The sequence below is a fragment of the Impatiens glandulifera genome, chromosome 1, assembly GCF_907164915.1.
Source record: "Impatiens glandulifera chromosome 1, dImpGla2.1, whole genome shotgun sequence".
Taxonomy (NCBI): domain Eukaryota; kingdom Viridiplantae; phylum Streptophyta; class Magnoliopsida; order Ericales; family Balsaminaceae; genus Impatiens; species Impatiens glandulifera.
This window is the reverse complement of record NC_061862.1, coordinates 28063986-28080448: the sequence shown is the minus strand read 5'-3', so window position 1 is coordinate 28080448 and position 16463 is coordinate 28063986. Positions and strand designations below refer to the sequence as shown.

The following is a 16463-nucleotide window of genomic DNA, read 5'->3' as shown; positions in this document are numbered from 1 at the left end:
AAGAATGATTATGAAGAAAATGAGAGAGAATTGTTTAAAGAAAAGTTAAAGATGAGAATTAAAGAATAATTAAGAGAAATAACTTTTTTGAGAATATTAAAAAATAAAGTTGGAGTGAAATATAGATAAGAACAAAATAAATGATGTATTTAAGATAATGTTTATCATTACAAGAGTTTAAAATGTCGCATTAATTCTTAATAAAAAACATTTTATTTTTATTATTAATATAAACGGGTATCGAATTTAGGGTTCGCACACTCATCCTCAATCTCGAACCCGATTGAGTACATTTTTTTAATCCACATATCCAATTCAGACCCCAAACCCGATTTAAAATATTCGAACTTGATCATCGAGTATACGGGTACCATTGTCATCCCTAATTCTATAATTATTTGTCATCAAATTAATACAATTAATACATATGTTATCACACATTTATTTAAGTTTGCTTGCGAAAGATATATATAATCATAATGTGAAATGTGGAGGTAAAAAAAATGAAAGAGAAATGAAAGTGAAATTAATATGCATCTCTTTTGAAGTGTAGTAAAAAAAGGACTTAATGAAAATTATATAATTAAATAAAACAATATTTCAAAACTGCACAGGAAAATGTTCTAAATTAAATGCCCTATAACATTTATGCAAGTTACTTTTATTCCCAAAATGATGTATGGCTTCTTTATACTGGTTAGTTGATGAATTAAAAGAAGAGTACAATAATTTCAGAATATGTTCTTTGATTTCAAAGACTTGTCAATTATCTTCTTCTATTTTTCCCTAGTCATCACTATCAGGGCAACAAACATTCTCTAATTAGTATGAGAAATTACATTATTTTCCAGGTAATTATTAGTAGTAAGGGCAACAACAATCTAGTATAGACATCCTCTTTAACGAAAATAGAAAGATTAGTAATCATAGATTCTTTTGTATATGTTATTTTTGTAGAATTAAACTAATGTTTGTTCTAATAAAAGAGAATTTGTTAAACAAATCACCAAAATTATAATTATCCCCAATCATATATATCATCCTATATCTTAGAGTCATAATAAGTGTAATCCACAATGAAGTAATTTTTCAATGGTAAATTGATCTAATGTCTTCCAACAGAAATAACAACATATTCTCAAACAATGGTTAGAAATAAAATTTTCAAATAACTCGGCAGTTTAAAAATAACAAAAAAAAACACATCATGCACCAATCTTTGTTATATCATGCTAATATCGTGTCAAGGATTAAGGGTTTAAAGTAGAGATGAAAATGGGTTGGTTCGGAGCGGGGAATGCATTTACCATCATCGGCTCGTTTTTTCTTTTAAATTTTTTTTACTACTATCCCCGTCCTATTTTTGTTTCAGGGAATCCTCACGGGGCACCTTTTATACTATATTCTCAAAAATAATCAAATTATATAATCGTGTTTTTTAATATAATATATATTGTAATATATTAAAATTTTATATTATTATAAAGAAATAAATTTAAAACACTTATAAAATATAATGAATATATAAATATATATATTGGCAATTTTATATATTTAACTGTGTTTTTAGTGTTCGAGGCATAATTGTGGTAAAATCGGGGCGGGGACACAAATATCATCTCTGATCCATCCTCGGTCAACTACTGGTCAAACCGAGAAAAAACCATCCAAAAAACAAATTCAATTCGGTTACTCTGAGACGGTTTCAAATTGTCATTCTTAGTTGACCGGAAGTACGACGATCTAATTTTAGATTGACTATTTGACCAATTTAACAAAACTGATGGTAAAGAACATTTCCAACAGGTGCTTTCTGCTTTTTCCACAATTTGACTTTTTCATATTTAGAATTATGTACAAATAAATAATACTAGTAAGTTGGGGTCTATCTTCAAATATCTGTGATCTAGTGGCATACACCTATAAGAAAATATTATAATTAACTCAGAAAGAAGTATGTTACTTTCATATATATCAAATACAAGCATCATCTAGTAATGAAAAACAATATTATCATCGTCAATATTAACTCTTTCTCAATTTTACAATATAACAATCTAACTGAATGATGATTATTCTATTATTGATATATTTTCAACGACTTTTATTGTGTAATAATAAAGAAAAAAGTTGTGAAGTTTCGATGACATAAATATGAACATGTCAGCAAATATTTGTACAAGGTGAAAAATTTATAGAAATGTTTTCCAAAGTAAAAAATGTTGATATAGCCAGGTAAGTAGTTGAGGGGAAAATTGAAACAAAATTCATTTATTTTGCAAAAGTGTTTTCCGACGATTTTCAAGTGTCGCTAAATCTGTAGGTGCAATAATAAGGGCAAACTGATAATAAGTTAGCCTAGAAACAAATAAATGAGAAAATATTTTCTTTTCATAATATTAATATTATTTTCTTATTGCATGGTTTTATTATAATTAGAGACATTTTATTTAATGATACTTTGACCATGTTAATAAATCACATCATATATATATATATACTACTTATAATGATATTGATTGACATTCATTTATTGCAATTTACAATATGTTACATATAAAGCATCATTTCGAGTAACTAAAGAAGGAAAATATCTATGAGTGATTCTTATTATTTTTTTTATTGGAACTGTCTCTCCAATAAAAACATCATTTATATGTATAACAAAGGTAAACCATAGTGTGTGTTTGCAGTAACTTTTTTTTATGGAATAGGAGAACTAAGCCCTTCTTGGGAGGACAATGAGTGTGGGGGAATGTACCTATTGGATCCGAAACTCGGATTCTTCCTGAAGGAAGGCCTCTTGTTGAGGATATGAACTGCTCTCTTTGCGTACAATGATCGAAAGAAGGGCGAGGCGCGTTCCTTGAGCTTGAGGATCAAGAAGAATATGATTCGATAAGATATAAGGATTAACAACACCGCAAACAAGTCCCACCATTTCGAATGTTCTATGGGGATTTTGTACATCTTTGTTATCACATATGAACCATTTAGCTTTGGCATTCCCGAAAATAGATTATCGAACTCTAGCCCGAGTAAATCATTCTTGTATGCACCCTGCAACCCCAATAATATATACATAAGTTTATTATTTTAGAGAATTCTAATAAGTACAATATATTTCATTGTCATTAACATTTTGAATCGAACTTGTGACCTTCAAACACTTAATTCATTGTTAGTTTAATATGTTTTGGTTACGTTTCAACTTACTTGGAGTGCCCATGATTGGAAACTTATGTAGGAGATTGGGTAGCGCCAAAACACTTTTGGAAGATCGTCTAGCAACCGGAAGAACCCCGATGTCATCATCATTATTCCCTGCAATTTCGTAATGATCATGTTCGTGAGATATAGGGAATTGACAATAAATAGCGAATGTACGCGGTTTATAACTTACGATTAGTCCAGCTCCGGTTATGATTCCCATCAAGAAGTTGGGTACTAACGAAGCTACCACCATCATGCAGCTCTCAATGGCCGAAATGTTGCAAAGAAGATTGAGACAAAAGAACAAGTAATAAGAGAATCCCGGCCGAAATTTCACCAAGTTATAGGTTATAGTCCCAGTTGATATCGCGATCATGAATAAGAATGGGAAGGAAGATATGAAGTTTGACACAATGAAAACCGCGACTCCATAATATCCGTTACGTCGTTCTTTGTAGAACACCTAGAATTTCCGTGTTTTATATAGTTAAAAAAATTTTGTTTCAAAGTATAAGAACTAGATAGCTAGCTAGGTTTACCTTCATCTCTTCTATGAAATTTGGGAAGCCTCCAATGGACATAAAAGTCATAAAACCCGATATGAAGCCGCCACAGGCTCCACGAGCAAAGATCGAGTTATAGCCAGTGCCGATGTCAAAATAGATGGTGCCAACACAAACGGACACGATTATGTATATAACTAGACGCAACCAATAGTACCCGAAATCTCTCGACATGTTTTTGGAAGATCTCTTAGTTAACGTCGAGAGTTGCTTCAACCATCCCGCTTGGCTTCCACGTTTTACCTCAACTTCAACTCCTCTCTACATGATCACTACTTAGTTTAGTAACCCTAATTCAATCAATTTGCATGCTTCAAGAGATAAGAGGATATGTTTACAATGGAAGAAAGTTGTTTGATTTTTGCTCGAGCTTTGAATGCATATTCCGAACACTTGTACTTGTCAATTAGGGTTGTTTTGATCTCCGTCGTTGCTATATCCATCAAAGGATCCAACACTTCCTATCAAATAAGTCGTTATATATACCATGAAATATTGAAAAATATGGTGCTTATAATAAAAGAGATATTTAGTACTCGATGTCTTTGTGATCCTTTCAGTGTGGCTGCTACTACGTCGAAATCCGAATTAATGCAACGTAAGAAGTGATCGGAAGGATTCCTTCTACTAGGGCAAGGAAATCCCGATTCTGCAAAGAACTGCACGAAAACTAACACAATTAGAATCAAAGAAATTAAAATTATACAACCCTTTTATACCACTCATATGTACCTTAATAGCCATTTTGGCCTCTCCAAAGTACACGGTTTCACCTCCGGATAGGAGACATAAGTCGTCAAAAAGGGCAAACACTTCACCGCTAGGTTGATGAATGGAGGAAATAACGGTGCGACCATCGTGGGCAACATTTCTAAGGGATTGAATCACAAAGAACGCAGAGGCACTATCGAGGCCACTTGTTGGCTCGTCGAGGAACAATATACGAGGTCGGGTAAGAATCTCTAAGGCAATGCTAAGTCTCTTCTTCTCCCCACCACTAATGCCCCTAAAGTGCCAATTTCCTATCATCCTATCCGCACATTCTTCGAGCCCCATTTCCATTATGGTTCCTTCAACGATATCATTTATCTCTTCCTTCTTAAGGGATGTTGGAAGCCTTAAATTTGCCGAGTAAGTGATTGTTTCTCTTACCGAGAGTGTTCCCAATAAAACATCTTCTTGTGTTACATAAGCCTTTAAGAAATCGTAAATATTACATATCAATTTTAATCTAGTAATTTGTTTAATGAACCAAATCAAAATTAAAATAGTTACTCACCACAACCCCATAATCAAGTCTCCTCTTCTTCCCATTGAGAAGAATATTGCCAGTCATCACAGTGTTCATTGAAGATCTACCTATCAAAAATCAAATGTGAAAACCTAGTCAAAAAACAACCCTCAATGAATAAAGATCAAACGTGTCCCTTAAGTTTTTGAAACATGACAAATCTACCCTTAAACTACTTTAATGTGTTTATTGACTTGAACTATCTTTAGAAAAAAATTGTCAGATCCTTTGATAAAAGTTTGCAAAATGGGACCCATTAGAATTAATTTGTGATATTGACCTATCCTCTCAAGTTAAAATTGTAATTCTTACCAATCAAAATAATGACTAATTTAGCTTTACATGTGCCTATGGTCCCATTTTCATTTATAACAAAATTACTAAAAATAATAATAATCAATTTACATGTATGGTAGGTATAGATGCTCAATTATTTTTATTATTATTTTTTCTTTTCATTAAATATTTTGTCGACAAAATATTTATATTAAATTTAAAGCATCTATCTTCAAAATACAAAAAACAATGTCACATTAGTAAGGATTTAGTAATGTTTAGCTATTCATTACAAATAAATATTTTTATTTTATTGTTATTGTAAAACATTAGCTAGTTAGTGGTTGAACTCGAATCATTTTACTTAAAAATCAGATACTCCTACAAGTGAGCTAGGCTGTTACATATTTTGATTGTTAATTTGAATGAACTAATTAACCTAAACCAACAATTTTTCTTCTAAATACCCAATTTATTTCAAAATAAACCTAGCTAGACCTCATTTGAGGTTATAATTATTATCTATGCTAATAGTATATATGTAGACTATTTTATTTGATTTCAAGATGGGAGAAAAGAAACTAATTATGAACAAAATTGAATTTGTATACTTAAGATCTCAAGTAATTCTATTAGATATTAGAGTAGTTCAAATGATAATAGTTACCTGCGAGAGAGTCGAGAAGAGTGGACTTGCCGGAGCCGGAAGGGCCCATAATGGCCATGATGCGACAAGGCTCGGCGTAGCCGTTGATGCCCCGGAGAAGCCTCCTCGGAGAAACAAGGCGGCGGCCACTACCGGAGTTAGGCAATACAACTGTTAGATCTTCCCAAACCAAATATGCCCCTCCAGCCACCTGATCGTCATTGTGTTCTTCCCCACCACCACTATGACCGCCACCGCCGTTTTCCACATCTCCTCCGGCGCCGGCCTCTATTTCCATTTATAATATATATATTTATGATATATGTGGACTGTACTCGATCATCTATCTATATATAATAGATATTTGAATAGATTAGTTAGAGACCTAGACTTTTGACATTTTGGAGTGAAGAAATAACTGCGTTCACCAAACACCAACTAAACTCTCACTCTCCTATATAATTAAGTACTCATTAGTAAACATATGAGGAACGCAACTTTATTTATTAATTATTTCCCAATTACAGTATGTTTTATTATGTTTCATTACTAAATAAATATTAAGTATTATTTTTTACTCATTTTACAAGTTAACATAATAAATTAATATAATTTTTCTATTATTTTGTTTTTTAATTTGTAAATTTATTTTTGTTTCTATTTTCTTAATCATATATCATTTTAAATAATACCAATTCATTTATAATATATATATATATATATATATATATATATATATATATATATATATAATAAGCTATAATTAAACACGGGGACATACTCGTTGGGAAATTTGATTAAATAACTTCAAAGATGAGGTTATTTGATCAGGTGGTGGCTTGTTAATTTTTTTGCGTTCGTGGTCTTTTTATTTTTTTTGGACGATATTACCCTTGTAGCGAAACGCTAAGTCCCTTAGCGTTTCGCTAAGTGGATTAGGGTTAGTATAAATACTCTAATATTTTTATTTCCTTAGTTTTCTTTCTCTCTCTTCTCCTGTTCTTTCTTTCACGGCGACTGGCGGCGACGACGGCGACGGAGGTTGCAGGCGGCGATTTAGTTCATACAGATCTATACAGATTTACAAGATCTAACATAATCCATTTATGTTTTTATCTATACATATTTACAAGATCTATATAGAACTAACCCTAAATCTATTTTGCATGCAGGTCTCCGATTCTAGGGTTTAGTGTATGCAGGTCTCCGATTCTAAGGATTTGAAGGTCGAGGAAGATGTTCATTTCAAAATCTAATTCGAGTTATGTTCATGTTTACATTTTCTTAGTTTCAAAAATCTTTTCATATTTCGTTCTGGTTCATATTTGGTCATATTTGTGGATTCTTATTTGTTATTTGGTTCATATTGGTTCATGTTTGAGCATTTCGTTAGGTTATTATTTGTTATTAGTTAATATTTGCAGAAAATCTCTGATTAGATCGTATGTGTTTCCGTTTCAGATCTGCTTAGCGTTTCGCTAAGTGCGTTTCGCTAAGTGCGTTTCGCTAAGTGCATTTCGCTAAGTGCATTTCGCTAAGTGCATTTCGCTAAGTGTATTTAGCGAAACGCACTTAGCGAAACGCTAAGCAGATCTGAAACGGAAACACATACGATCTAATCAGAGATTTTCTGCAAATATCAACCAATAACAAATAATAACCTAACGAAATGTTCAAACATGAACCAATATGAACCAAATAACAAATAAGAATCCACAAATATGACCAAATATGAACCAGAACGAAATATGAAAAGATTTTTGAAATGAAGAAAATGTAAACATGAACATAACTCGAATTAGATTTTGAAATGAACATCTTCCTCGACCTTCAAATCCTTAGAATCGGAGACCTGCATACACTAAACCCTAGAATCGAAGACCTGCATGCAAAATAGATTTAGGGTTAGTTCTATATAGATCTTGTAAATATGTATAGATAAAAACATAAATGGATTATGTTAGATCTTGTAAATCTGTATAGATCTGTATGAACTGAACCGCCGCCTGCAACCTCCGTCGCCGTCGTCGCCGCCAGCCGCCGTGAAAGAAAGAACAGGAGAAGAGAGAGAAAGAAAACTAAGGAAATAAAAATATTAGAGTATTTATACTAACCCTAATCCACTTAGCGAAACGCTAAGGGACTTAGCGTTTCTCTACAAGGGCAATATCGTCCAAAAAAAATAAAAAGACCACGAGCGCAAAAAAATTAGCAAACCATCACCAGATAAATAACCTCATCTTTGAGGTTATTTAATCAAATTTCCCTACTCATTGCTATATAGCGATTTGTCTAAGGATTTTTTATTAATTTAACGAGATATTATTGGAAATACTCTAAATTTAGATATCAATTTATAAAATTAAAATAATTATTTTAATTTCTTTTCAAACAAATAAAATCAAAATAATTAACTGAATGTCAAAAAATAAATTAAACAATTAATTAGATTAATTATTGTGAAAATTAAAATCTAGTTAAAGAAAATTGCCAAAACTAAAATAAAATTATTTGGGATAAATGTTGTATTCATTTTATCTTAAAATAATTTTAGAAAAAATTAGGGGATTGGAATAAATAATTTAAAGATAAATGAGATACCAATTTCATCTTCAAAAATTATTTATTTAACCTTAAAATATACAAATAAAATAAAATAAAATGACAAAATATTGTCATATTTGTTTTTAATATTTTGTGTATTTTACAAGAAAAAAATTAAAGCCAAAAAGAGAAAAAAAAAATCAATTTCAAATAAACCCTTATGGTTTTAAATAAAAGAATAAATCAGGGAACTTATGTGACCGAAATTGTGAAAAATAGCGGCAGGTAGAACCAGGACTATTTGATAAAAGTTGGAATCTCATCTAACTCCTTAGACGCGTCCGCATAGCCCGCTGCAACCGAAGAAATGCGCGTTCGCGTAATACGCTGCAACCGAAGGAATGCGCACCCGTGTAGCAGCGAATCATTTAACGCATGTTAATTGAAACGCTAACGGAACGCGTAGATCGCGTTGAAAGGCTGGCTGAATGTAGACAGAACGCTCCGCGTCCGCGTTTACACCCAAGACAGCGTCATTTCGTCCTCCGATCATCGTCATCATCGCGACGTCGGATGGTTAACCATTCACAGACATCTTTGATTATTCAAAGATGGAATTTCGTTGTTTCTGAACGGATTGACTCCATTCAAAAGGTGAAATGATCATCTTACCACTGTGATCATTTCTCCTTCATTTATAAGCATAATCATTGCCTATATCAACAAGTTGATCCAATAACAGTCAAAACGACATTAACGGTTTTTGGCTGATTCGATCCACTTGAAGTCTTCAACCAACTTCGGGAGACTATAAATAGCCTCCCTCAATAATTCTAAAGGCAAGAGATCCACTCTCCAGCTTCAAATCAAAAAAAAAATCAAAAATCCGCCATTAAACTTTCAAGCTTTCGGATTTTTCAAAATCTTTGTATAAGGCCTTAAAACTTGGGTGTGAGCATCCATAAAGATTCCTTAGGATCTCAGAAGTGTTCTCCAACCTTTTATAAATTTCTAATTATTCTTTAATTCATACTTTTAGTTTGAAATTGGAATTTTTATATTTCAATTTTCAGTTTAATTCATCCTTTAAATTGTTTTTATATTTTTAATAAAGAATTATTGAAATTGATATTTTTTTATAAAAGTTCTTTTACAAATATTTTCATATTATTTATGAATTTCTCACTATTTTTTGCGCATATAAATTGTCATTTATCATTTAACAAGATTTTTTTCAATGTTGTTTATCAAACATTGGCTAATAATAATTTTATTTGGTGCTCAAAGTATTTGATAGTAACTATTTGTCAATATTTCAGTTGTTCATTTGACTTATTATACTTCAACCTTCATCGTTTAGAATTGATTAGGATAACTTAAGCAACTAAAGATCTTAATTAAAAAAAATTATAAGTTTGATATTCGATTTTCACTAAAAAAAAATAATAATAATAATAATATCCTGATTAAACTGAAACCATGACTGGGATCATGAATAATGATTGACACCGCAAGAATAAACACGAATTAAGAAAAATACCTTAAACTCAAATTATTTGTCTTTGATGATAAAAAAAAAATTTGTTCATGTGATTTAACATGTAAATTAGATTTTATAAATATTAATTATTTAATAGAATTAATTAATTTTCTATATTATTTTATAATAATTAAACACGTGGATTCATGAAACCCTTAATTAGTCATCCTCATTACCATAACAAATCAAGGATTGACATACAATAATTCAAAGAGAGTAGGGTCCGCAAACCGGTTGCAATAAATGAAACTGGTTAGGGTGGATAAATATCATATTCATATATATATTTATATGTCATGAAAATGTGACATAACATTAGCACCCACCTAATTTTCAGTCATTATAATTAAATTGTTTGTTTTATTCTTACTTTCTAATTTTAATAATATATGACATTATATATAATAAATAATCCTTCACACAATCAGTTTTTCTTATGTTAAGATTTTCACTATATAAATATCAGTTCTGGTTCATTTTTCTATTACTAGTATCCATGTTATATATATATTAATGTTATGCTTAAAATAAGTTAGCCCCACTAGCATGACACCCTTGTCAGTTGTCACTATTTTGAATAAAACTTAACATGATCATGTTCTTCATCAAATTTGATGTATCATTTTTAATGTTGTATGATCTTGACATAAAAAATTAAAATTTTCTAATATATTATCGAAACATAATCTAATTGATTTCACCCGGTCCAATCCGGTCCTCCATTTAAATAAATTTGGAACTTGCTTAGATTTAGAGCAAATCATATGCAAGAAAGAAGTGAACCACCTACCAATTCACTTAAATGTCCAACAATTTAACATTGAATAAACCCCAAAATGAATGCATTCATTCCACTCCCAAACAAATACAAAATCAACTATTAATAAAATCACACTAATATTTCTTCTTTGATACTGTCAATTTTACACTACAAGTAGATTACTACACTTGTGTCTGTCTGCTTAGCTTAGTTTAGTTTGAGTTGATATTTCTAGATTGCTTCTTCTTCCTCTTGTGTTTGGGTTTTACAGCATCTAGTAATGTCTTCTGACCACTGGTTTCCACACTAGCTTCCACAGCCATAGGAGGAGTTTGGTCAGTTGTCTTTTTTAATTCAGCTTCTTCTGGATGTTGCTCCTTCTTAGGTGTTGTTGAAGATGTAACAGCTACCAAACACAACCCAAAAGTTTTATTAGTATGTTATGGAAAGAATCATTGAAGAAGAAGACGATGATGATGGATATTGACTTTAGTTACCTCGAGAAGCCAAAGACGCTCTCAATTCCTCCATATTCACACCCTTTGAGATCGGATCCCTAGTAAATAAATCCAGTCATGTAAGAAATGTATATATATTTGTATATCATATTTAATATTATTATGCAATTGACATGGCTTCAAGAAAAATAAATCAGAGAAAACCTAGGCCTTGATTGATGAAATCCAAATAAACCCAAATCTCATCATCAAATACTAAAATACTCTTCTTAATTTTTTTATAAATGTAATCAGAGGGCGTTCTTGTCTTTCACCTGCAGTTCAAAGGGCATATTGGACAATACACACAAAAATCTGAAATATCCTTTATCAAACAAGTTAAAAAGAAAAAAGAAAATCCAGGGTTTCTTGAAAAAGACAAACTTGATGGGTAATAATTACGTACCAACTTGATGGCCCGCCAATGAAGCTTGTTGCACGGGTATCCTTCTTCTTTGTTCCATTTGGCTCCAAAGGTTGAAATTCACACTCCATGTTATTGCTTTCATTGCAATTCTTTTCCTCTATCTCTAGCTTGGTAACAGGTTCACTAAGATCCATGGGAACAGAAGTTGGATGGCGTTTAATCTTCCTTTGCGCCCTCTCTATATTATAAGCTTCAACCTGAAAATATTTAAAGCATGAATCCCAATCTCAATCTCAATGATAACAGACAGTCCTTTCAAATTCAGACAGAGATGGCTCACCGCAGTTTTAATCTTGTTAGTTATATCGGCAGCCTTAACCGAAGCAATTCTAAGACACTGCATGATGACACTTTGCAGGACACCCACACCACCAGCTTTTTGAATAGCACAAACATCACCATTGGTGTTAATTGTAGCTGTCAAGCTTCCTCCCATAACAGCCTCCTCACTGTGTGATGGATCAATAATCTATAGAGCCAATATATTTAATACAACACGCATTAGCTACAAAAAATAAATCATCAAAACTGAGAAGCGCGAGCAAAAAAGAAAATTCATTTTTCGTTGGATCTGCAAGCATACCACTGTGTTTTCATTGCCAACAAATGCAAAAGACACTGCTATAGGAAGATGGTGTATTGTTAAAGGAAGTGGCTCCTTAACCTGTTAAAACAATAGCAAATTAAACATTTACTATGATACCATCATACCAAACATTTCACCAATAAATGTCTTAAAACAAGTCAATTAAGCTGTAATAAAACTATTCTACTTTAGCTATCGAAGTAGAGATATTCTCTAAGGCCAGCTGAATTATGCAACAATCAGCCCAATTTGGAATCACCTGGGTATAAAAATTCTGGTTCCAAAAAAATATTTGGAAATTAACTTAGTTAGAGCCAGATTCAAAATTTTATTGGTTGTTGCTCAATCAGAACCAGATACAAAAACAAAAATTATAAGGATTTATTTGGATGAGCGGAATTGGAATTGACAATGAAATTCTAATTCCAATTCCTATGTTTGGAAAAACTATAGAACTGTAATTCAATTATAATTCCTATGTTTAAAAAAGAATACAATAAAAACAATTTGAATATATATTATTAAGATATTGGTTTAACACAACCTATTAGGATAGCTCAAGTCTCTAAGAGTTTTTGTCTAGGGTTCGATTCTCATTAAGAAAAATAAAATATTGGTTCGACATGTTGACTTATTAAATTAAAAAAAATATCGGTTCGGCATGTTAACTTCTTAAATTAAAAAATTTAACTTCGTAAATTCAAAAAAAATATATTAGTTCGAAATGTTAACTTATTAAATAAATTTAGAAGAAAAAAAAATATCGGTTCAATACGTTAATTTGTAAATGATAAAATAATAAGATAATTTTGTTTAGAAAACATGGAAAAAAATAAATATTGGAAATACATTTACGAACTAAAAAGAGTAGAATTGAGAATTATAAAAACACATTGGTTTGAAAATTTCAATTCCAATTCTTAATCTTAAATGGTCTACCAAACTTAAGAATTGGAATTACACCCCATATTCTAATTCTAATTCCAATTTCATGGTTACCAAATACACCCATATGGATAACAAAACAACAATAGAGTGACAATGAGGAGTTGATTCTTAATGTGTAATCATGATTTGCATGCATCTATACTGTCATCAAAGCATGATAAACCTAACAGATCAAAAGTAAAAAAGTTAGTACGGAAAAACAACTAACCTCGGGTGAATGCACTACAACTTCCTGACCATCTTCTCCTTCTAATGAGCACTCAGGCCTCCTGAATGTCATCAAAGCAGCCAAAGCAGCAATGTTTGCAGCGTCAACAAGATTTCTGTAAAGTTAACCCCAAAAAAATGAAAACTTCAATATCATGATTAACTTTGAGCCTGCTAATGAAACAAAAGTCAATATAAGAGCACATATATATAAATTACCCTCCATTGTCTAGAATATGAAGATCAATGCGAATGGACCACACAAATTTCCCAGCAACAACACAAAGTGATTCTGTATCTACTGCACGACTTTCCCTGTAATATCATCTTTACATTTATGTATCTAAATCGACAAATCATTTCATGCTACCATAGAGAGACCAATTTAGACCTGAATTGAAAATGAACTAAAATTCATTAATTATATTACCTCAAACCACGGTCAACTATCCGCCCCAATTCCACAGCATATTCTCCTGGACGTCCTGCTTCAAAAGAAGGATCCGCCATAGGAGAAAACTCAGTGAAGATTGAGAGTGTGCCTTCATTAGGCCTTTCTCTATATGGCTGAACTAGTTGTGAGGACACAAATCCCATAACATGAGTCTGACCAAGCTGCACCTCTGATGATCCATCTTCTCTGCACAGACATCACTTTTAGTATTCTGGTTCAAAATGAAGACTATGTAAACACAATCTATTGTGAGCCATACTTCAATAGGTAGGCTTAAAAATGTTCCACATGTAACATTGTACAAGGACTTGCCTGCCAAACTTGATCGTTATCCGTCTATAGTCAAACGGTCTTCGACCATCTGTTCTAAGATCAGATTTCAAAGCAGTCTCGATAAATGTTTTCTCATTCACTGTCAGCTCCCACGTACTACCTAGCCTTTGTTCCATCTGTTACCAAAGTGTAAAAGTCCAAATAGATTATCAAAATTAGTGTAGGGTTGATGAACCAGGGGCAATGAAACAAACAGGTGATAGGCAACTATTATCAGACATAAACAAAATCCATACTTCCAATTATTATTACTTCTCCTATAGGAACCATTAAATCCATCAACAAACGAGAAAAATCGAGAGAACTGATCAAATAAGAGAATAATCAAATTTAAATGGAAAATGAAGAAGATTATTTAATCAGAAAGGTGCAGAAAACCTCAGGCTGTGACACGTTCGACAAATTCAGGAAACCAAAAGTAAATATATTGTAATTGTCACAAATCCAACCAACAACTGATGTCCTCCACACTCCAAGCCAATCCTTCTAAATTTGACATTTGGTTTGCAGTTCTCGTTGAACTTTAGACATACTTTCAAATTAATACATTTCCTTTTAGATTCTTTGCTTTTCATAACCATTAATAAATTAAAGTTGAACTACATACTCAATACCAAGTATAGGCTTACAAAAATAGTTTTGTTCACTTTGGAATTATATTGAAGTGTCCTTCTAGGTAAATCTCTTGAATTGATATTTTTCTCCCATGTTCTGTCTCTATGGTTATAAGAGCAGCCTCGGCAACAAAAAAAGTTGAACTGTTTGACATGGGTGCAGGTGCTAGCGAACTAGATGTTGCTGAAGATAATGTGAGAGTGGCATCAAGTAAGATCAAAGTTTCCCTTGCAAACTATACTATAATAAATATGTTTCCAATACCCACCTAGGGTAGCTCAAGTTCTATAAGATCTCGGGTTATTTGTTTGATGAAAAATGGATTATTTGAGTTAAGTTACTAAAATATCCTTTTGTACTTAAGGTTAAAAAATTGTGAGGGTGTGCTTCCGTTTCCAATTGCACTTCCATTTGAGCAGAGTTTGAGAAAATAAGAAGAAGAAAATACACAGAAAGTTAGTAAACTGTCCCCCCGAACATGGATGATAGAGCATCGATGGTGATTCTTGGTTTGGGATGCCCTAGACCCACTTTTATTTGAAACCCATACAAATAATTAAAATATTTACAAGGAAAACCCGTAAAGAAATCAGCTTCTTCCCAGAGTGTAAAACTAAGAGAAATTGCAGGTTCTTAAACAAATCATAATTCTTAAACTAACATAACAGTTCAAAAAGTATATATTCAGATAGAGAGACAGACACGTTCTACTTAATTACAAACACCTGATTATTTACCTTTAACCTAATTACTAATCTAGCAAGCCTAACGTAAAGTAGATAATAATAGTTGAGAAAAAGAAAAAAAAAAAGATTCAGAAATGAATATGAAAAGGAACTACTACTACTACTCAAAACAAGAATAGCTTTCAGAAACATAATGACGCCCAAAAACTCAAATCGAAAATAGATCAAAATGATAAGTGAGAGTAGAAAATGGTACCTGGACCGCTGGACGGAGATGCGGTTGTCTTAGCCGTGACTGTCTTCTGCCTGAGGAGTGAGGTGAGGTGAGGTTGAGGTTGAGCTGTGCTACCGACTACAGTGGGTTTTCTGTCTGGAGAAGAAGAAGATTAAGAAATGATGATTCAAAGAAGAAGAAGACGACTCAAGAATTGAACAAGGCGCGCGGCTGAAGAAAGAAAGAAAGAAAGAAAGAAAGAGAAGGGTGGGCTACTGGGCCGTGGATCTGATTTGGGCCTGTTCCTTATTTTAATTTGTGTGATGAAAAAAATAATTAAGGCATTTTATTTTGTTTTTCTTACAAGAAATTCATATATTACTTTCTTTTACTTATTATTATTATTATTATTATTATTATTCAAGGAGTTCATCACTAGAGTTTATAAACACTTTAGACATAAAATATCGGGAAAATTAAAAATAATAATGAAAATTACTCTATGTACGGTCACATTAAAATGCCCTAAAAACTAAAAACGATTAGTTATACATATATTCGAACCTCACAATTTAGAATTTCTTATAATTAAAGTCATATATTCGAACCTCACAATTTAGAATTTCTTATAATTAAAGTTATACAAAAACGAGGTTTTGTCTT

General features: G+C 31.9%; 2 protein-coding genes across 3 annotated transcripts; both read right to left on the bottom strand.

Moving 5' to 3' along the window:
- Positions 1 to 2506: 2506 nt before the first annotated feature.
- On the bottom strand, positions 2507 to 6302 carry LOC124921261 (ABC transporter G family member 12-like). The gene is made up of 9 exons (XM_047461891.1): positions 6011 to 6302; positions 5056 to 5135; positions 4509 to 4970; positions 4313 to 4435; positions 4115 to 4237; positions 3753 to 4037; positions 3404 to 3676; positions 3217 to 3324; positions 2507 to 3060 (listed from the first exon to the last, which is right to left on the bottom strand). Exons 1-9 carry the CDS (start codon positions 6285 to 6287, stop codon positions 2704 to 2706), a joined length of 2088 nt encoding a protein of 695 aa, XP_047317847.1. The 5' UTR covers positions 6288 to 6302; the 3' UTR covers positions 2507 to 2703.
- A 4536-nt stretch (positions 6303 to 10838) lies between these two features.
- LOC124920016 (exosome complex component RRP45A-like) lies at positions 10839 to 16005 on the bottom strand. 2 transcript variants are annotated; one of them, XM_047460403.1, is made up of 10 exons: positions 15843 to 16005; positions 14265 to 14401; positions 13929 to 14138; positions 13718 to 13813; positions 13500 to 13614; positions 12341 to 12421; positions 12038 to 12226; positions 11737 to 11954; positions 11331 to 11389; positions 10839 to 11239 (listed from the first exon to the last, which is right to left on the bottom strand). In XM_047460403.1, the coding sequence occupies exons 2-10, from the start codon at positions 14399 to 14401 to the stop codon at positions 11046 to 11048; spliced, it is 1299 nt and encodes a 432-aa protein (XP_047316359.1). In that variant the 5' UTR covers positions 15843 to 16005; the 3' UTR covers positions 10839 to 11045. The 2 variants fall into 2 exon arrangements, with proteins under 2 accessions (XP_047316359.1, XP_047316360.1); XM_047460404.1 differs by lacking the exon at positions 15843 to 16005 and having other exon boundaries at positions 14265 to 14455.
- Between the last annotated feature and the right edge of the window lie 458 nt (positions 16006 to 16463).

Excerpts from the sequence above, each read along its gene's own strand:
- LOC124921261 (XM_047461891.1), bottom strand. The coding sequence starts at position 6,287 with ATGGAAATAGAGGCCGGCGCCGGAGGAGATGTGGAAAACGGCGGTGGC. Across the intron at positions 4,971-5,055 it reads GACTTGATTATGGGGTTGTG|GCTTATGTAACACAAGAAGA; the intron begins GTGAGTAACTAT and ends GATTTCTTAAAG. Across the intron at positions 3,061-3,216 it reads TCCAATCATGGGCACTCCAA|GGTGCATACAAGAATGATTT; the intron begins GTAAGTTGAAAC and ends TTGGGGTTGCAG.
- LOC124920016 (XM_047460403.1), bottom strand. The coding sequence starts at position 14,401 with ATGGAACAAAGGCTAGGTAGTACGTGGGAGCTGACAGTGAATGAGAAA. Across the intron at positions 14,139-14,264 it reads ATAACGATCAAGTTTGGCAG|AGAAGATGGATCATCAGAGG; the intron begins GCAAGTCCTTGT and ends ATGTCTGTGCAG. Across the intron at positions 12,227-12,340 it reads TTGGCAATGAAAACACAGTG|ATTATTGATCCATCACACAG; the intron begins GTATGCTTGCAG and ends TTGGCTCTATAG.